Source organism: Bos javanicus, chromosome 26, assembly GCF_032452875.1.
Source record: "Bos javanicus breed banteng chromosome 26, ARS-OSU_banteng_1.0, whole genome shotgun sequence".
NCBI classification, from domain to species: Eukaryota; Metazoa; Chordata; class Mammalia; order Artiodactyla; family Bovidae; genus Bos; species Bos javanicus.
In genome coordinates, this window is record NC_083893.1 from 36,285,567 (window position 1) to 36,306,676 (window position 21,110).

General features: G+C 42.2%; 2 protein-coding genes across 2 annotated transcripts in view; both read left to right on the forward strand.

Annotated features, from left to right (window-relative positions):
- PNLIP (pancreatic lipase) overlaps window positions 1-21,110 on the forward strand; it is a 122,864-nt gene that overhangs the window by 8,396 nt on the left and 93,358 nt on the right. The gene's annotated exons all lie outside the window — the stretch shown is intronic.
- The window catches only part of PNLIPRP3 (pancreatic lipase related protein 3), a 43,612-nt gene that overhangs the window by 4,645 nt on the left and 17,857 nt on the right, over window positions 1-21,110 (forward strand). The window contains exons 2-7 of the mRNA XM_061403589.1: window positions 6,857-7,017; window positions 11,611-11,730; window positions 12,381-12,512; window positions 14,062-14,170; window positions 19,530-19,649; window positions 19,739-19,861. Of these exons, the coding sequence (XP_061259573.1) occupies window positions 6,857-7,017; window positions 11,611-11,730; window positions 12,381-12,512; window positions 14,062-14,170; window positions 19,530-19,649; window positions 19,739-19,861 (765 nt within the window). The remainder of the gene's footprint in view (window positions 1-6,856; window positions 7,018-11,610; window positions 11,731-12,380; window positions 12,513-14,061; window positions 14,171-19,529; window positions 19,650-19,738; window positions 19,862-21,110) is intronic.

Genomic DNA, 21,110 nt, shown 5'->3' on the forward strand with positions numbered 1-21,110 from the left:
TGTTACATCCATTTCCTCGCCCCAAGAGCGCCGAACAGGGTCTGTTCCTTAAGCTTGGATCCTGTAAAAAAGGAGACTGATAGCTCAGAGCCACATCCAACCTAAAACCATTGCAGCCGGAATACAACATGAATAAGAAATGAATTTAATTTTTATAAGCCAATGAGATTTGGAAATCATTTGTTACCACAGTCTAACCTAGAAAAAGCTAATTTACGACATACCTCCCCGTTCTGTTTAGTGATAGATTGACCTGCATTATGGTTCATTTTTGCTTATGAAACATTGAACAAGGTGATCACCTTTTCTAAGTCTTCCTTTCATCACACATGACACACAGGGCTTAATCTGTTTTTGCTATTTTAATTATTATTAATATAAGACAGAGAAACCAAGGTGGACATAATTTGGTGGAAAAGTACTCTTCTTTTTAGTTTTGTGACTTTTTTCTTATTACAGAGGTAATTTGTATTCATTATTGAAAATTTGAGACCATAAATGAATAATATGTTGGAAAAAAATAAAAACCATACTAACACCATTGTTAATATTTTGGTGGAGTTCCTTTGAATTTTATCTTTTCCCTCATACATTTTAAATGAAACTATATTCCAAGTAGTTCACTTATCTGTCTTTTCCCACCAACACTATATCATTCTCACTTTCTTTAAAAGTTTCATTACAAATTCTCTGTAAACATTTAAATGGCTAGATAATATCTTTAATTCTATAATTTTAAAACTATATCCTTTTTTATTTAGACTATTTAAATTACTGGCCCAATTTCAAGTTATTAATTTTATACCAAATGTATATTTTTAAACAGCTGTCAATCTTTCCATTTTTTTCCTAAATAGTTTTAATAGCTTATGATGTTGATAAGCTATTGTGTGTTAGTTGCTCAGTCATATCTGACTCTGCGACCCCATGGACTGTAGCCCACCAGGCTCCTCTGTCAATGAAATTCTCCAGGCAAGAATACTGGAGTGGTTCCCAGTTAAATCACATCTAATTTCTTAACCACATCTAATTTCTTCTACTTTTATACACTCTCTGTTGCCCTATGGGAAAAGGGCTTGATGACCAATACCCCTGGTAAGTTACAAACATAGAAAACATGCAATATTTACAATCTTCATTTTTAAACCCAAACTCTCTTTCCTTGACTGAATAATGTAGTTGAGAACTTAGAGTGTTGCAGTGGTGGGTGTGGGGGCGTGGGGCATGGAATGCAAAAACTAAGGCAGCTGGACTTTCTAGGAAAAATTGATGGTTGTATTAGAAAGCTATTATCCAATATGAAATCATTGGTTCAAATTGGAACAGAATGTATATGTGCTTTAAGAGGAAAAACAGAATGGATTCCAGGCAGGAGAAATATTGATTGAGACACGGCACTGTTCTAGGGATATAAGAAGGAGGCACATGTTCACACTTCCAACAGGAGGAAACAAAGTCAGCCAGAGAATCCTGGAAAACAGAAATGGCACACAAAAGGCATGATCTGAATGTGGAGCCAGATAAAGTGACACTGACCTAGAGGAATTCGTGTATTGTGAGAAGTAAGAGTTCATTTGAATATTCTCCTTTGAAGGGAATGGGTATGTGAACAGTGGAAGTGCAGAGAAGGAAATAGCATGCTAGCTGGCTCTGAAGGGAAGAAATATTTATCTAGTCATAGTAATATAAATTTGGTTTATTGATTTTCAATTTTTTTAGAGTCAGTGTACAGATAAGACAGGGGTGATTTAATTATCATCATAGAACAAGGACTGAATATTATCAGTCTTGACAGTATGAATGTAAAATTGCAGCGGACAGATATCAGAGATGGAAGAGAGGCAGCGATGCAGAGGCAGTAGCTCTTCAAACTTTGTCTTGCAAAGGTATGGAGTCAAGTTATAAGGAATATGAGATCTGGATCAAGAACTAGAAGATGACTATCTAAGCTTACCGTGGAAGTCAAGAAATGGGCTGAAAACAGTGTTAGTGACTATACTGGAGGAGGAGTGGAGACAAAGTGGAGAGCAGCCTACTGAGCTGCTGTTCCTCAGCTGCAAGTCACCCTTGCTTTGCCAGCACTGAGAAATGGCCAACACGGTCCACCGCTTCAGTCCTTCCCGGAGAGGCACTGTCAATAGGGACTCTCGGTTCAGTTCAGTCGCTCAGTCATGTCCGACTCTTTGCGACCCCATGAATTACAGCACGCCAGGCCTCCCTGTCCATCACCATCTCCCGGAGTTCACTCAAACTCACGTCCATCGAGTCGGTGATGCCATCCAGCCATCTCATCCTCTGCCATCCCCTTCTCCTCCTGCCCCCAATCCCTCCCAGCATCAGAGTCTTTTCCAATGAGTCAACTCTTCGCATGAGGTGGCCGAAGTACAGAAGTTTCAGCTTCAGCATCAGTTCTTCCAATGAACACCCAGGACTGATCTCCTTTAAGACGGACTGGTTGGATCTCCTTGCAGTCCAAGGGACTCTCAAGAGTCTTCTCCGACACCACAGTTCAAAAGCATCAATTCTTTGGCGCTCAGCTTTCTTCACAGTCCAACTCTCACATCCATACATGACCACTGGGAAAACCATAGCCTTGACTAGACGGACCTTTGTTGGCAAAGTAATATCTCTGCTTTTGAATATGCTATCTAGGTTGGTCATAACTTTCCTTCCAAGGAGTAAGCATCTTTTAATTTCATGGCTTCAGTCACCATCTGCAGTGATTTTGAAGCCCAAAAAAAGTCTGACACTGTTTCCACTGTTTCTCCATATATCTGCCATGAAGTGACAGGACCAGATGCCATGATCTTCGTTTTCTGAATGCTGAGCTTTAAGCCAACTTTTTCACTCTTCATTTTCACTTTCATCAAGAGGCTTTTGAGTTCCTCTTCACTTTCTGCCATAAGGGTGGTGTCATCTGCATATCTGAGGTTATTGATATTTCTCCCGGCAATCTTGATTCCAGCTTGTGCTTCTTCCAGTCCAGCGTTTCTCATGATGTACTCTGCATAGAAGTTAAATAAACAGGGTGACAATATACAGCCTTGACGTACTCCTTTTCCTATTTGGAACCAGTCTGTTGTTCCATGTCCAGTTCCAACTGTTGCTTCCTGACCTGCATACAAATTTCTCAAGAGGCAGATCAGGTGGGCTGGTATTCCCATCTCTTGAAGAATTTTCCACAGTTTATTGTGATCCACACAGTCAAAGGCTTTGGCATAGTCAATAAAGCAGAAATAGATGTTTTTCTGGAACTCTCTTGCTTTTTCCATGATCCAATAGATGTTGGCAATTTGATCTCTGGTTCCTCTGCCTTTGCTAAAACCAGCTTGAACATCAGGAAGTTCACGGTTCACATACTGCTGAAGCCTGGCTTGGAGAATTTTGAGCATTACTTTACTAGCATGTGAGATGAGTGCAATTGTGTGGTAGTTTGAGCATTCTTTGGTATTGCCTTTCTTTGGGATTGGAATGAAAACTGACCTTTTCCAGTCCTGTGGCCACTGCTGAGTTTTCCAAATTTGCTGGCATATTGAGTGCAGCACTTTCACAGCATCATCTTTCAGGATTTGGAATCGCTCAACTGGAATTCCATCACCTCCACTAGCTTTCTTCATAGTGATGCTTTCTAAGGCCCACTTGACTTCACATTCCAGGATGTCTGGCTCTAGGTGAGTGATCACACCATCGTGATTATCTGGGTCGTGAAGATCTTTTTTGTACAGTTCTTCTGTGTATTCTTGCCATCTCTTCTTAATATCTTCTGCTTCTGTTAGGTCCATACCATTTCTGTCCTTTATCAAGGCCATCTTTGCATGAAATGTTCCTTTGGTATCTCTGATTTTCTTGAAGAGATCTCTAGTCTTTCCCATTCTGTTGTTTTCCTCTATTTCTTTGCATTGATCGCTGAGGAAGGCTTTCTTATCTCTTCTTGCTATTCTTTGGAACTCTGCATTCAGATGCTTATATCTTTCCTTTTCTCCTTTGCTTTTCGCTTCTCTTCTTTTCACAGCTTTTTGTAAGGCCTCCCCAGACAGCGATTTTGCTTTTTTGAATTTTTTTTCTATGGGGATGGTCTTGATCCCTGTCTCCTGTACAATGTCACAAACCTCAGTCCATAGTTCATCAGGCACTCTATCTATCAGATCTAGGCCCTTAAATCTATTTCTCACTTCCACTGTTTAATCATAAGGGATTTGATTTAGGTCATACCTGAATGGTCTAGTGGTTTTCCCTACTTTCTTCTATTTAAGTCTGAATTTGGCAATAAGGAGTTCACGGTCTGAGCCACAGTCAGCTCCTGGTCTTGTTTTTGCTGACTGTATAGAGCTTCTCCATCTTTGGTTGCAAAGAATATAATCAATCTGATTTCAGTGTTGACCATCTGGTGATGCCCATGTATAGAGTCTTCTCTTGTGTTGTTGGAAGAGGGTGTTTGTTATGACCAGTGCATTTTCTTGGCAAAACTCTATTAGTCTTTGCCTGCTTCATTCCGTATTCCAAGGTCAAATTTGCCTGTTACTCCAGGTGTTTCTTGACTTCCTACTTTTGCATTCCAGTCTTGGAGAAGGAAATGGCAACCCACTCCAGTGTTCTTGCCTGGAGAATCCCAGGGACAGGGGAGCCTGGTGGGTTGCCGTCTATGGGGTCGCACAGGGTCGGACACAACTGAAGCGACTTAGCAGCAGCAGCAGCCCCTATAATGAAAAGGACATCTTTTTTGGGTGTTAGTTCTAAAAGGTCTTGTAGGTCTTCAGAGAACCGTTCAACTTCAGCTTCTTCAGCGTTACTCATTGGGGCATAGACTTGGATTACTGTGATATTGAATGGTTTGCCTTGGAAACGAACAGAGATCATTCTGTCATTTTTGAGATTGCATCCAAGTACTGCATTTCAGACTCTTTTGTTGACCATGATGGCCACTCCATTTCTTCTGAGGGATTCCTGCCCGCAGTAGTAGATATAATGGTCATCTGAGTTAAATTCACCCATTCCAGTCCATTTCAGTTTGCTGATTCCTAGAATGTCGACATTCACTCTTGCCATCTCTTGTTTGACCACTTCCAGTTTGCCTTGATTCATGGACCTGACTTTACAAGTTCCTATGCAATATTGCTCTTTACAGCATTGGACCTTGCTTCTATCACCAGTCACATCCACAGCTGGGTTATGTTTTTGCTTTGGCTCCATCCCTTCATTCTTTCTGGAGTTATTTCTCCACTGATCTCCAGTAGCATATTGGGCACCTACTGACCTGGGGAGTTCCTCTTTCAGTATTTTATCATTTTGCCTTTTCATACTGTTCATGGGGTTCTCAAGGCAAGAATACTGAAGTGGTTTGCCATTCCCTTCTCCAGTGGACCACATTCTGTCAGATCTCTCCACCATGACCCACCCATCTTGGGTGGCCCCACGGACATGACTTAGTTTCATTGAGTTAGACAAGGCTGTGGTCCTAGTGTGATTAGATTGACTAGTTTTCTGTAAGTATGGTTTCAGTGTGTCTGCCCTCTGATGCCCTCTTGCAACACCAACCATCTTACTTGGGTTTCTCTTACCTTGGGCATGAGGTATCTCTTCATGGCTGCTCCAGCAAAGCGCAGCCACTGCTCCTTACCTTGGACGAGGGGTATCTCCTCACCGCCGCTCCTCCTGACCTTCAATGTGGGATAGCTCCTCTAGGCCCTCCTATGCCCACGCAGCCATGGCTCCTTGGACGTGGGGTTGCTCCTCCCGGCCACCGCCCCTGGATTCCGGCATTGGGGCGTGGAGTAGCTCCTCCCGGCCGCCGCCCCTGACCTTGGATGCGGGGTAACTCCTCTCGTCACCACCCCTGACCTCGGACGCGGGGTAGCTCCTCTAGGCCGTTTCTGCCCCGTCGCAGCCTGGCACTCTCAGCCACTGCCCCTCACCTCGGACATGGGGTAACTCCTCTTGGCCGCCGCCCTTCGGGCATGGGGTCCTCCCGGCTTCAGCCCCTGACCTTGGACGTGGGGTAGCTCCTCTCGGCCGCGCCTAATTTTCCCCAAACCTCTCATTTTAAAGATGAGTGAAGTGAGCTCCAGAAAGAAGAAACAGTTAAAACTAAATGAAACTTTGCTCTCATTTATACTCTCAAGGGATTCCTAAGTGGTGCTAATGGTAAGTAATCCACCTGCCAATGCAGATAAGAGCCACAGGTTTGATTCCTGAATGGGAAAGATCCCCTGGAGGAGGGCATGGCATCCCACTCCAGTATTCTTGCCTGGAGAATCCCATGGACAGAGGAGCCTGACTAACTACAGTCTATATGGTCTCAAACAGTCAGACACAACTGAAGCAACTTAGCATGTAGGCATACACGCTGAAACACTTTTCAGACTCCTGCTGTGTGCCAGGCATGGTACTAGGCTCTGGAGACACAAAGATACCTTTCATCAAGAGTTATAAGTCTTATAAGAAAAAGAAGACCTTCAGGGAAGACACAGTATCCAATCTTATGTCTCTGGCCCATTTTAAGGAGGACTATCCTGTGTAATAGTTCATTTAATCTTCATAACCAGGCTGTAAGGTAAGTGAAATTATCTCCATTTTACAAAGAAGGAAACTGAGATTCAAAAAAGGTAAAATAATTATCCAAAGTCAGGGATGTATCATGTCAAATCTCCTACACTCTGATCTGCCGTTCTGAAGTCCACATGGTTGTGGCTGTGATATGGAGAAAGGGTGGGAGGGGAAGGGGAAGGGAGAGCATTTTTTTGAAAAGGCTCTCCCTGAGTCACACTTGTTTAAAGACTAATTTCAATAAAGCCTCTTAGTGTGAAACACAGCCGTTCTCTGGGCCTGGTTCCTATAATACTAACACTCTATCTTTTAGCTGCAGGGGAAGAAGTTTGCTATGAAAGGGTGGGATGCTTTAAAGATGGTCTGCCATGGACTGGGACCTTCTCAAGACAGTTTGCAGGGTTACCATGGTCTCCAGAAAAGATAAACACTCGCTTTCTGCTCTACACTAGACAGAATCCCAAAGTCCATCAGGTAAGTTAACTCGCTGCCTGCACACACATATTATTCTAAAATAGAAGATGTCTCTGCAAGTACAGAAGCCATAGATAACCTATTCTGGTAGAAACTCTTGAGTTAAAGGAAAACATTTCTTTTTAGTGTTGTGAGCCAGATATTTCTCTCATCATTTGCCCTGGTATTTAAAAACAAAGATTGCTCTGAATATGTGTTTCATATGGGATAAATTTGATATTTCGTTCAGTTAATATATTAATTGAGAACCTTCCACACTGTAAGACTGAAGAAGCAGCAATACCTATTATGTACTAAATTGAATAAACAAGACAGTGCCCTAAATTTATTGTACTAGGAGAAATGAGATATGTAACCAAATAGCCTTATTGCAGCACTTTGGTCTGTGATGTAAGGTAACAGACCAAAGACTTTGGGAACAGAAAGAGGAAGGGATTACCTTCCCCTTGGGAGTGGGGATGGGAACCAGGAAAGAATTCGAGGAGGGTTTGAGGTGTGTCCTGAAGGAAGGGCAGGGCTTTCGAAAGCAAAGACAGGGAAATGGTGTGAACACACACACAGAGGAGAGACAATAGAGGGTGTTTGATAAATGACTCCACTGTTGGATTAGACAAGGCAGAGAGGAAGTCCTCAAATGCGGAGTGAGTTAGAAACACAGTTTTAGAAACAATTTGTATAATTCCTTCCTGGGGAGATGGGCTATTACCCTGGGAGCCATGGGGACCCATTGTGAGTTTTTAGGAGGCTTTAGGACATTTATTCAGAGAAGGCAATGGCACCCCACTCCAGTACTCTTGCCTGGAAAATCCCATGGATGGAGGAGCCTGGTGGGCTGCAGTTCATGGGGTCACGAAGAGTCGGACACGACTGAGCGACTTCACTTTCACTTTTCACTTTCATGCACTGGAGAAGTAAATGGCAACCCACTCCAGTGTTCTTGCCTGGAGAATCCCAGGGATGGGAGAGCCTGGTGGGCTGCCATCTCTGGGGTTGCACAGAGTCAGACACGACTGAAGCGACTTAGCAGCAGCAGCAGCATAAATTTGAGGCTTGCTTTCCACCAGACCCATCGCATGCAGGGCTGGTCTCACCAGCCAAGACAGTCTTCTTCTAGGCCTTCACACCCTGCAAGCATAGCTATCTACTTACCAGACTCACACATACATACGTACACATAGCTCTTTACTGAAATATACCATCTGCTGTATAGATTACGGCTCTAGCGAGAACAAAGAAGAAAAGACAAGACTTTACTTTGAGTACAGAGAAACTTATAAAGAAAATGTCTTCAAAAGTTTGATTTAACTGTTAAAAAGCAAAAAGTATTACCAGCTGTAGAAAGGAAATGAAATTCTAATAGGTTGTACAATATCTTGCAAACGTTTTGCTAAATTGAATATGCCAGACACAAAAGGACAGATATTATATGATTCCAGTTATATAACATACCAAGAATAGTCAAATTCATAGAGACGGAAAGTAGAATAATACCAATAGTTACTGGGGTTGGGGGAGGGGGTGATGGGAGTTACTGTTTAATGGGCACAGAGTTTCAGTCTGAGACGATGACAAAGTTCTGTAAAGGTCCTGTTGCTTGCACAACAATGTGAATGAGAGTGCGAGTGAATTTTACTCTTAATGATGGATGAAACAGTAATTTTATGTTATGTGTATGTTACCACATTTTTTAAAAACGTAATACAAATGTTTTGGGGCACCTCTATCCATTTAGGACTTTCAGGGTGAATTTTTCTGCCCAGGACTAACTGTATCCCCGGATGTTGACCCTCAGCCTTCATAGGACTTGCTGATCCTTTATCCTTCTGGACAGAGACATGCACTAGAACTTTGTAGAGCACAGGCAGTAAGACAGAAGGTGATGAAGACCAGTCTTCAGGCAAGGCTGAGCCCAAAGGGCAGTGAAGAGAACATCAGAAAACCGAATACTTTCCTAAGAAAGAGGCCATAAAAACAGTGCTTCCCACATCTTTCCCACTCCCTTCCATTTGGAAAGAATCATGTGTGACAACACAGATCTGTACCCGAATTTTGCAATAGATAAACACCTGAGGGTTTGCTGTTAATGTGGTTTTTAGTAACAGCTAGATTGTATACTGAGTCATGGTGAGATACTAAAAGCAGGACCATCACAGGTTTGACCCATGTGCTATACTGTATAAATTTGATTACCTTTGTTTATGAGAAAGAAGTAAATCGTGCAGTAGCTTAGCAATTGAGGCTTAGCAATTGAGGAATTAACAAATAAGGAATTAGTAATCGAGGCTTAGCAATTTGTGAATTGTCAAGGATCAATTTGTTGATGGAAATGGTCTTCTGAGGCATAGGTCTCAGCTACTTTCCTGGAAGAATAAAACCAACTTCTTTTTCCCATGAATCTGTGACTTCTTTTTTTTCTTTCTTTCTTTTTTTGTTTTTTAAATTATGAGAGCATAGTATCCGTGACTTCTTAACCTTAAGTGACTCATTGCCATTGCTAGTTGGGATGCATAGTTGCGTAATTACAGTGGTTCCTGAGCCTGCAGCTTTTGTCAAGGCTAGAACATGCCTAACTGGTGACTATTTTTGCCTCACTTATAGTATGGGTTGATTCCATGTCAGTTAGGCTCTATGACTGCTCAAAGATAAGAATGGTAAAAGAAAACACCCCAGCACCCAGCTAAACATCAATACTCCACTCTTATCTCCAGATAATCTGTCTGTCCTGACACCCTTTTTAGCTTCTGTCCTTATGGCATCCAAGTTGTCTTCTTTCGATCCCATGATGTTGTTAGGGACTTTCCCATTTTCTAAGTTAGTGTGTCATTGTGTGCTAGACTGAATGCACAGTGAACAAGTTGTTTGTGGCCTTTTCCTACGTGAATAAATCCTTAATGGCTTTTGTGACAACAGAAAATGCTTGGATCCCATAATACTTGTCAGACCACCATTCTGAGGCTTGTTCAAGGTTCCACTTTTTCAAACTATTCTCATGACAGTGGAAAACTATATGCACTTTTTCTACTAAATGACCTTTCCTAAATAGAGGTTTTTTTGGTGTAGAAACAGGAATACAGTAGGTATTTAAGGGGCTCTAGCTAGAGTTGGAATGAGCATTGAGTTCTTTTAAATACATAGATAAACAAACATTTTTGCACTTGGGTTCGATTATTTAGCAGAGAAGTGCTTCCTAAAAAGCCCCAATACAATAGATTTTATTATCTACATCACAAATACGTCAGCTGGTATGCATCCCATCAGGAGAAAGCAGTATGATCAGATCACAACTTGAAAGCCCAGTGGTGAAGTGCACGGCTTTATAGAGAGACCGTGTGGGTTTGGATCTTGCTCCAGGATTCATCAGCTGCAGTGCTTTTGGACAAGTGACTTCCTTTGTCATTACGCCCCTTCCTAACCTACAAAGTTCGTACCTGCCTCACAGCACTGAGAGGGCCAAATGAGCTACTCTACAGAGTACTTACAGGGCTTCCCTGGTGGCTCAGAGGGTAAAAAATCTGCCTGCAATGCAAGAGACTTGGGTTCGATCCCTGGGTCCAGAAGATCCCCTAAAGAAGGGAATGGCTCTCCATTCTAATATTCTTGCCTGGAGGATCCCATGGACAGAGGAGCCTGGTAAGCTTCAGAAGTCCATGGGGTTGCACAGTTGGAAACAACTGAGTGACTAACACTTTCACTCTTTCACAGAGAACCTATAATCTAGATAGATACGAGTTTTATCTGTATCATAATTATTGTCATTTGTAAGCCGGCTTGGGAGTCTCTTAATTTGTTTGCTCACACTCTTGGAGAAACTTTGGTAAGTTGTATGATTAATTGTATACACTGCTAAACACAGGTAGCTAGTAATCAGTCATTCATTTCATTTTCATGAGTATCTAAATTTGCTGCTTTTCAGTTTAAGATTACCATGGTCAAACTTGCTATTTGCTGATTTGACCTTTTATTTTTTCTCTACTTAACTGCTTATACTTTTGACTTCTAATTGTTCTCTTAATAACAAAGTCACTTACATTAATGGTATTCTAACGTCTTCAAGAGTTTTGTTATAAAAACCATTTAACAAAGTACAAGAAATACAAAACAATATTTAACACCATCACATAAAATATCTTAAATATGCTGTTGTATTTCATGTGACAAGGATCTAACCTCTACTCCTCGTTCATAAAGTGTGGTGGACAGTCCATCTTGCCACCTTTGGAATACGCATCTAAGCCTTGAATAAGGTAATTCTCATGAGTTATATTGACAACTGAAAAATACTGTACAAAAGTAAGGCTTACTGACATTGTAATTAAAACTGAGCCAACATTGTCTTACAAACATTACCTTAAATCCATACATTTTTATTTCTTTTCCTTATGATTAAATTTGTACATTGCATTTTGTAATGCATTAATAATTCCTGGGTACTATTGTAATATGTAGCAGTAACTATTTGTTTGATAAAAATGTATTAAAGATGGTTGTTAAAGTCAAACTTAGAAGACAATTTTTGAGTGAATTTAGAATAATTCTACTAAATGTTAAATAATTTTCAATTATTTTACCTTAATTTCTTTTCACCTGAAACAGGAAGTCAGTGCAGTTAATTATTTAACTATCCGAGCCTCACACTTCGCCACACACAAGATCACACGTATCAACATACCTGGATGGAAATCAGATGGCAAATGGCAGCAAGACATGTGCAATGTATGACGTGAATAATCTCTTCTTTATACTAGTATTAAAGTTTTATGTTTAATGTGAATGTACTTTGCAAGGTACTAACGTGTATTCATGGAAATTCTCCATTCAGTTATTCACATTGGCCATTTTCCAAGACCGCAGATGAATTACTCATTTCCCATTTATTTTCACTTATTATGAATTGTACAGATTATGATAGAAGATTTTTATAATTATTCTTGGTAAATTCACATCTTTGACAAAAGATTGAATGGTATGATAAATTTCTCATTTAATTTAAGGAAAACATTTCCAAGTTCACTCCAGGAAATTAATTTTCCTCTCTTCTACTCAAGATTAATAGACTGCTAACGTAGTAAGCAATTAATTATTTACAAGCCATATAGTGTGGTAGAGTCAGGCTGTCTGGCATATTATGATTCTATTGACTAGCTCTGTGGTCATGGGCAAGTTAATTAACCTATCTTTGCCCAGGTTTGCTTATCTTTAAATGAATATTAAATAAGTTAATGTATGTACAAGTGTTAGGACAGGGCCAAGCAATAGTAGGTCCTCAATACTTGCAGATGTCATTTCTTATTGTAGACTCAGTTGTTTGGGCTCTCAGGTTTCCTTTAATTCTTGCTTTTAATACTTACAATAAATCTTTTTAGGTACTGCTAAAAGTAGAAGATGTGAACTGCATTAATTTAGACTGGATTAACGGTTCACTGCAATATATCCACGCGGTAAACAATCTCCGCGTTGTTGGTGCTGAGGTGGCTTATTTTATTGATGTTCTCGTGGTAAGAACAGTTGATTTCTTTAAAATTACATTGAACCAGCTTTGTGTCATAACACTAAGAATTTGGGGGCAATCCTGTATACTTTTTTTTATTAGTTTACACAAGTACCGAACATGTGAAATAATAAGTGTTGGTGTATGGCAGCCAAAAAGGGAAAGTTAGGTTCCTTTTTGGAGAAAGAAGTGCCTGTAGTTCTACAATTCGCCACTTGGTGACAGTGTGTCTTCACCGGCTCCTCACCACATCTATCCCCGCCCTTCAAGGTCGCTGCTTTGGTCAGCCTGGAGGACCATCTCGGTTCCTTTTCAGCACAGTATAAACCTATCCTTAAGGATAGAGAAGAAACCGTTTCTGCGTTATGGGCGCTATCTGTGCAGAATGTGAAATGCGTTTTCCCCACAGAAACTGGGTTCTATGGCAGTGAATTAGGTCCCTAGGCCAGTCCAGGCACAACTCTTGAACCTACACATTTTCAAAGAGAATAAAATAGGCTTTGCTATTTATAAGGGCTATACTCTGAGACATTTATAAATCTCCAAATGCTCCACCATAATAGGAAGTAGTTTCCCACCATGCACTGCAGTGAAGTAAAAAATCTAAAGATTTATGACCCTTTCAGATTCTTAAGATTTCACTCCTTACAGTCAACAAATATTTCACTCTGCACTTGCTGTGGGCCGGGCTCCATTCTAGGCACTGGAGGTACATGGTGAGCGAGACAGCGTTTCTGCTCTGACGGAGTGTGGGGACAGGACTGTGGAAAAATACAAGGCAACGGGAAGGGGACTGGCAGGCGCTGCTGCTCACTTTGAGGGTCAGTCAGGAAAGCGAGCCCAACTCTGAGCCCAGTTAGGACACAGGCTGGAGAAGAGTCGGGGAGCCAAATACTCACCGCTGCCCTCCCTCTTCTCCATCCACTCTTCCTGCTCATCAGGGGAGGCTAGACTACACGGAGGAACTTCGAGTGTGTCTTTGTCCACAGAGGATGGAAACAGATTATCTCCTCCTCAGAGAAAAACCAGGTCTAACTAAGCTTTCCTGAATTTCTTCCTTGATCCTGGGGCCTGAACTGTGGGCTCCTAAAGGCTCAGAAAATAAGTAGGAGGAGATTTTGCTTAACTGAAGGGGAAAGTGTTGGCTGACTTAAATGTTCAGTGAATTGTTTGCCCCCGCTGGGTGTGAGCTGCCTTTAGCCCATGTGGGGGTGTGCGGGATGGTTTGGGACTCAGGAAGGATGAACATGGACTGGAAGCCACAGAAGGGTCACTGGGCTGGTCTCCTTCCTGTTCCCCAGAACTGCGAGGCCCTTTAGCACAGGGAGAAAGCTCTGACAGAAGGCATTCCTCCAGCCCACCTGGTGCTCTCTCCCTCAGCTGGATAAGGATGTAGGTGGACATGGGCTGCTTTATCATTTTACCAGTCTCCCCGTCCTGGGTGGGAGAGGGAGAAACATGTCAGCCCCTTTTTCATTTTAAGCCAGTTTCAGCCATTCTACCTATCTTTTTTTTTTTAATGCTTGTTCTGTTTTCCTTTTAAAATATCCTCTCAGAAAAAATTTGGATATTCCGCTTCTAAAGTACATTTGATTGGCCACAGCTTGGGAGCTCATCTGGCTGGGGAAGCTGGGTCAAGGACGCCAGGCCTTGGAAGGATAACTGGTAAGCCTGCCCTGCAGATGGGCCTTGGATTTGTTTAGGTATTTGTTTGTGTACAAAGTATCAAATATCTGAACACCAAGGAAGTCACAGAAGCAAATGGAAGACAAGAGAAAATGTGACCCTCCCTAAACTAAAACATGAAATGCTTCCAAAGGGTGAGTGTGTGAATCCATTTTCAAGAGTGTTCACCATAGCAGTATCTGTGATGACAAGGAGTGGGACCTGTGATCACCTACCTGTTGGGGATGTGTCGACTGAATGATGACACATTCCATGCTTTGCGATTCCATAATGGCTTCTACTCAGACTGAGACAGAAACTGCAGGGTGGTCCTGCTCACCCAGTGTAGCTGGATTGCTGAACTGTTTTGTTTAAGCCCATGCTATTCCAGTTGCTAAAATTTTGAATATTGTCCCTGAGTGTGCCTGCTTCAGCAGCACATATACTGAAGTTGAATATTATCCCTGAGTATAATGTTAAGCCTGAAAACAAGTTGCAAAGTGAGTCCTATGAACAAGGTGTTGGGAATGAGATTTAATCGCATCCCTTCCCTGTACTCTTGACTTCCAAACTACTTGAGTCTGTTGACTAGAAGTCAAAATATCAGCTCCATTATTGGTAAGTTGGGCTGGCCCCTCCCTTCTCTGTGTCCCCCACTAAGTCAGTCATCAAGCCCCTCGTCTCTTCCACCCTTCCATCTTCCCCCGCATCTGCTCTGCGCCTCTTCATGGCCCGGTCACTGTCCCGGCTCAGGCCTCTCCATCTCCTGGGTTTTTGCCATTCGTGGCTGGTACCCTGCCTGGTTCTGCTGCCAATGAAACATACACAATATGGGTTCGATTCCTGGTTCAGGATCCTGGAGTAGGAAATGGCAACCCACTCCAGTATTCTTGCTGGGAGAATCCCATGGGCAGAGGAGCCTGGTGGATTACAGTCCATGGGGTTGCAAAGAGTTGGACACCACTCAGAACAGGCTGGCACTCCAATCTTACACAGGTATTGCCAGTATCAATCTTTCTAAACAGGCTGTGCCACTCCACTGCTTGAAACTTTCCACTGTCTAAAGCATCTGAACTTGTATGAATGTTTCGTATTTTATCACATATTTTCATGATTCTGTGCCTTTGCAAGTCCTATTCCCCTTCACCCTAAACACCCGCTGGTCATCCTTTGAGAATTTTCTCAGATATTTCTTCCTCAGACAGAGTTAATTTTCTGCTTCCCACACTCTTTGAAATATACCTTTATTGTATATGAAGATCACACACATACACATACACACAAACACACACACACACACAAACACATACACACACATACACACATACACACACATACACACACACACACACACACACACATGTGCTTTAATTTCAGATTTAAATTTAAAATATTTTTTCCAAATTCTAAATCGGGTTTAAAGTATTAAAATATTGCCTCTGCAGTCTCTTGGTATAACAGGCTTTTCCTGCTAAAAGTTTCCTCTTTTTCCCAGATCTCTGATTCCAACTCCAACCCTAGCCCACCACCACCATTTCTACGTAGAATATTAAAATTTGTATATTTACTCTGAAATTGTTGTTCTTTATGTAGTCACTTGGAGAAGACAATGGCACCCCACCCCAGTACTCTTGCCTGGAAAATCCCATGGACGGAGGAGCCTGGTAGGCTGCAGACCATGGGGTCACGAAGAGTCGGACACGACTGAGCGACTTCACTTTCACTTTTGCCTTTCATGCATTGGAGAAGGAAATGGCAACCCACTACAGTGTTCTTGCTTGGAGAATCCCAGGGACGGGGAGCCTGGTGGGCCGCCGTCTATGGGGTCACACAGAGTCGGACACGACTGAAGCGACTTAGCAGCAGCAGCAGCATGTAGTCACTAAGTTGTGTCCAACTGGTTGCAACCCCATGGACTGCAACACACCAGGCTTCCCTGTCTTTCACCATCTCCCGGAGTTTGCTCAGACTCATGTCCATTGAGTTGGTGATACCATCTAACCGTCTCATCTTCTGCCGCCCCTTTTCCTCCTCCTGCCCTCATAATAATAATCTTTCCCAACATCAGGGTCTTTCCCAATGAGTTGGCTCTGAAGTTATTGTGTAGCAAAAATCTTCTTTGCCAGAGAATGGAAGAAATGGGCCCAACTCATATGAATGGAATCTCATGGGTCTCAACAGTCCAACAGGGAGGCATTTCAGCTGTAAATTAAAAGGAGGGACATTGCCATAAATGTGTCAAAAATTCACAGTAGGTTGCAATAAGTTTATGGAGATTTTGTTTTCCTGAATTCTTATTTCACAACTCGGATAATTTTTAACTCCAGGGTTTCCTGCCAAGTGAATTATCCTATTGAATAAATAGAAAATAATAAGTTTTTAAAGGCTCTCTAAACATCTGAAGAATCTACATAATTTGGATGTTGCAATCTATATTCCTTCTAAGTGCTTAGTCTTTGAATAATCATGTTCCTTGGATAACAAAAGAACCAAGATCTCAAAAAAAAAAAAAAAAGTTGGCTTTATAATAAAACCAGTTAAAAACAAAATATGGTAGATTTTAGGACATGCATAAGTTTCACCGACTCGATGGACGTGAGTTTGACTGAACTCCGGGAGATGGTGATAAACAGGGAGGCCTGGCGTGCTGCGATAAATGGGGTCGCAAAGAGTCGGACACGACTGAGCGGCTGAACTGAACTGAATTGAAGTTTCTGTGTCTCTGGTAATTCTCTATGACTGGTAGGCAGCTATCATAGATGACTATAGCATGGGGGTTACTCGGTCAAGGTTTTGTTTCCTTTTATCTATAAACGGTGTCAGTGTTTTCCTGTCTTCTCTATTTCCATAGAGAAGGGGTTATTCTCTATGCTGATACACTCATGCATCCAAATACTTACATACTAACAAACTCAGCTCCCAAAGGCTGTGCTCTCATTCATGCAGCAAGGGTCATGCCTCCGCAACTCAGATCAATTAAGAGGTTGAACCTTCCAGTTTTCCCTCCTGTTGATCTTCCTCCTGAGATCTCTTAGAACCACAAATCCAAGATTCTGCCTTCCCTGCCTCTTGAAAACACTAGTTGTATTTTTTTAAAAAAAGGTATCTGGTTGCCTTGTCCTCACATCAGCATCATTTGAGGTGTACCTGCTATATTTGGATCCATCTCCACTGAACTCCCGACATCATCAGAAGATTGTATCTAATTAGCAATTGTACATTAGCATAAACAGTTCTCCCTAGAGTTGAAGATTAATTGTGAGACAAATGCTTGTGCATCTTTCTTTTAAGCTTGGATATTTTGCACAGATGCCTGTTGGTTTACTTCATGGACCCCTCTGTCTAATTTCATCTTTCCACCTGTGCTCTGAGTCCCTGGCCAGCGTTGGGGCCCTCACTGTCATTTGTCTGCTTTTCCTCCCATCTTGTCATGCTCTTTTCCCCAACTCTATTAGAACTGACATGTCCCAGTTCCTGCTTAGACCACAGCCTCTTCTCACCAATACCCTAGCTTGCCTCACTCAGATTCCAACTCCTCTAAAAGGAAGTGGCCATGTTTCCTTGAGGGCTGTGCTCTCCTCAACCCATTGCAGTCTGGTTTCTTCCCCAGTCCTGCTAGCAAAACCACTAAGACCACCAACGGCTTCTTAGTGGGACTCTTCCAGGCCTTTCCCATCTTTACTTTCCTTGGCCCCTCTGCAGAATTTGACTCACTAAGCCCTCCTCACTGGTGGAACAGCCTCTCTTGGTTCCTGTGGTTCCCTGTCTTCTTGCATCTCTTTGGTTGTCTTTGTTCTTGTCTGACAGCTTCTTTCCAGGCTTCCTCCCAGGTTCCTTTTCTTTCGCCTTTCCTTACGTGTTGGTGTCCCTCAAGGTTCTATCTAGGCCCCTCCTCTCTCCTCTCCTTGCCTCCTCTCATTCTATCATTTCTTTCTCCATGATTATATGACTCAGAAAAATAAAAACAAAAATGGAATCATATAACAGTCTATCATTTCGAGGTAATACACACCCCACACCTGTGGCACATTCATTGCTCACTCCTGCTGCATTTTCCCAGGGGTCAGATACAGCTCAGCTCTGAGTCCCCTCTGCTCTGAGACCCAGTCTCCACTTCACAGCAAAGAGACTTTGCTAAAATACAAATCTGACTGTAAACCTCCCCTTTGGCAAACTTGTAAGAGCCGCCCGTCAACAACCAGGTCATGTCCAAACTCATCATAGCTCAGCTGATTACATCTGGCTCCTGCCTGCAATGGTGTCTTCATCTTGCACCAAATTCTAAACCCTATGCAGCAGCGCTGGCCCTTGAAAGCTAGTTGCAGTTTCCCAAATGTGGTTAACTCTGGCCTGATGTCCACGTGTACTCTTTGCACTCTTCCCAGGATGCTGCTGACCTCATCTTTACCCCGGCTAACTCGTCTACTCCCTCAGATCTCTGCTTGCATTTCTCATCTCTAGCAGAAGCATGTCCCAGGTTCCCAAGACTGGGTTGCCTGTTTCTTCTCTGTGCTTGCATAACACCTGCGCTCACCTGTCTCAGCACTGAGCACATTGAGTTGCAGTGCCTTCCCCTCCAAGGGAAGAGACTAGACCTTATTCCTTGTATCCAGTTGCAAAACCCTGTTCCTGGCACATAATAAGTGCTTGATAAATAATTGTCAAATATGTAAATGAGGAGTTTGTGATTGATCGTAACATTTTGGAGACCTTAAATATCTTAATCTTTGTTTTAGTAGACATTCAAATGGGAGACAATGGACTGAAGTCTGGCCATTTTGCATCTAATATATAATGGTCCATTTTGCATCTAACATACGATGGCCTTGTCAAGTCCCTTCCCTATCCTGGGCTTCAGGCTTTTGTTGGTAATACAATGAATGGAACTAAGTGAGCCTTAACTGAGGACTATGATTCTATTATTTAAACTGTGTTTCTTTGTGGTTCATCTTTACATTTTAAAGAGTTCTTAGCTTTTATTTATTTATTTTTTAACATATAAATGTTGCTCTTAAGGTGGTCTGCAATCCATAACCTTAGTTGTCTGCATGGTATTCCATGTAGAGACCTTAGAGTAGCTGCTTTGACTTTTCTGACTTTGTTAGCTGGTTTGGTATTGTCCAGACACAGCCTTGCTTGTGTGTAGGAATCTGACATTGCAGTATATACAGATCCTGCATTTATAAATATAAACACATCCTACAGTTTATGTATCTGTCCTTCAGGCTGAGTGGTGTTTGACCTACATAAATCATGTAAGAAAGAATACTCTGCCTTCACCATCTATCCTTCCGAAATAGCAACACTGTCAGTGTACCTTTATATGTCTTAGTTTAATACACATTATGCTTTTTCCTAGGCTTGGACCCAGCAGGGCCGTGTTTCCATGACACTCCAAATGAAGTCAGGCTGGATCCCTCAGACGCCAACTTTGTTGATGTTATCCATACAAATGCTGTTCGCCTCTTCTTTGAGCTTGGTAAGGTTTTAACACAAAAGTGCACTGAAAGATGGAGGAGAATTTTAGGAGAATTTTAGAAGCATGTACCTTGCTTTTTTTAATTTCAGGTGTTGGAACTATTAATGCTTGTGGTCACCTTGACTTTTATCCAAATGGAGGGAAGCACATGCCAGGATGTGAAGATTTAATTGCACCTTTATTTAAATTTGATCTCAATATTTACAAGGAAGGTAAATGCTTTCTAAACTGCAGTTATACACTCAATGAGCACCCTTCTTGGATAGAATATGCTTTCGAATATCAGATCAGATCAGTTGCTCAGTCGTGTCCGACTCTTTGCAACCCCATGAATCGCAGCACGCCAGGCCTCCCTGTCCATCACCAACTCCCGGAGTTCACCCAGACTCACGTCCATTGAGTCAGTGATGCCATCCAGCCATCTCATCCTCTGTCGTCCCCTTCTCCTCTAGCCCCCAATCCCTCCCAGCATCAGAGTCTTTTCCAATGAGTCAACTCTTCACATGAGGTGGCCAAAGTACTGGAGTTTCAGCTTCAGCATCATTCCTTCCAAAGAAATCCCAGGGCTGATCTCCTTCAGAATGGACTGGTTGGATCTCCTTGCAGTCCAAGGGACTCTCAAGAGTCTTCTCCAACACCACAGTTCAAAAGCATCAATTCTTCGGCGCTCAGCCTTCTTCACAGTCCAACTCTCACATCCATACATGACCACTGGAAAAACCATAGCCTTGACTAGACGGACCTTTGTTGGCAAAGTAATGTCTCTGCTTTTGAATATGCTATCTAGGTTGGTCATAACTTTCCTTCCAAGGAGTAAGCATCTTTTAATTTCATGGCTGCAGTCACCATCTGCAGTGATTTTGGAGCCCATAAAAATAAAGTCTGACACTGTTTCCACTGTTTCCCCATCTATTTCCCATGAAGTGATGGGACCGGATGCCATGATCTTCGTTTTCTGAATGCTGAGCTTTAAGCCAACTTTTTCACTCTCCTCTTTCACTTTCATCAAGAGGCTTTTGAGTTCCTCTTCACTTTCTGCCATAAGGGTGGTGTCATCTGCATATCTGAGGTTATTGATATTTCTCCCAGCAATCTTGATTCCAGCTTGTGTTTCTTCTAGTCCAGCGTTTTCTCATGATGTACTCTGCATAGAAGTTAAATAAACAGGGTGACAATATACAGCCTTGACGTATTCCTTTTCCTATTTGGAACCAGTCTGTTGTTCCATGTCCAGTTCCAACTGTTGCTTCCTGACTTACATACAAATTTCTCAAGAGGCAGATCAAGTGGTCTGGTATTCCTATCTCTTTCAGAACTTTCCACAGTTTATTGTGATCCACATAGTCAAAGGCTTTGGCATAGTCAATAAAGCAGAAATAGATGTTTTTCTGGAACTCTCTTGCTTTTTCCATGATCCAGTAGATGTTGGCAATTTGATCTCTGGTTCCTGTGCCTTTTCTA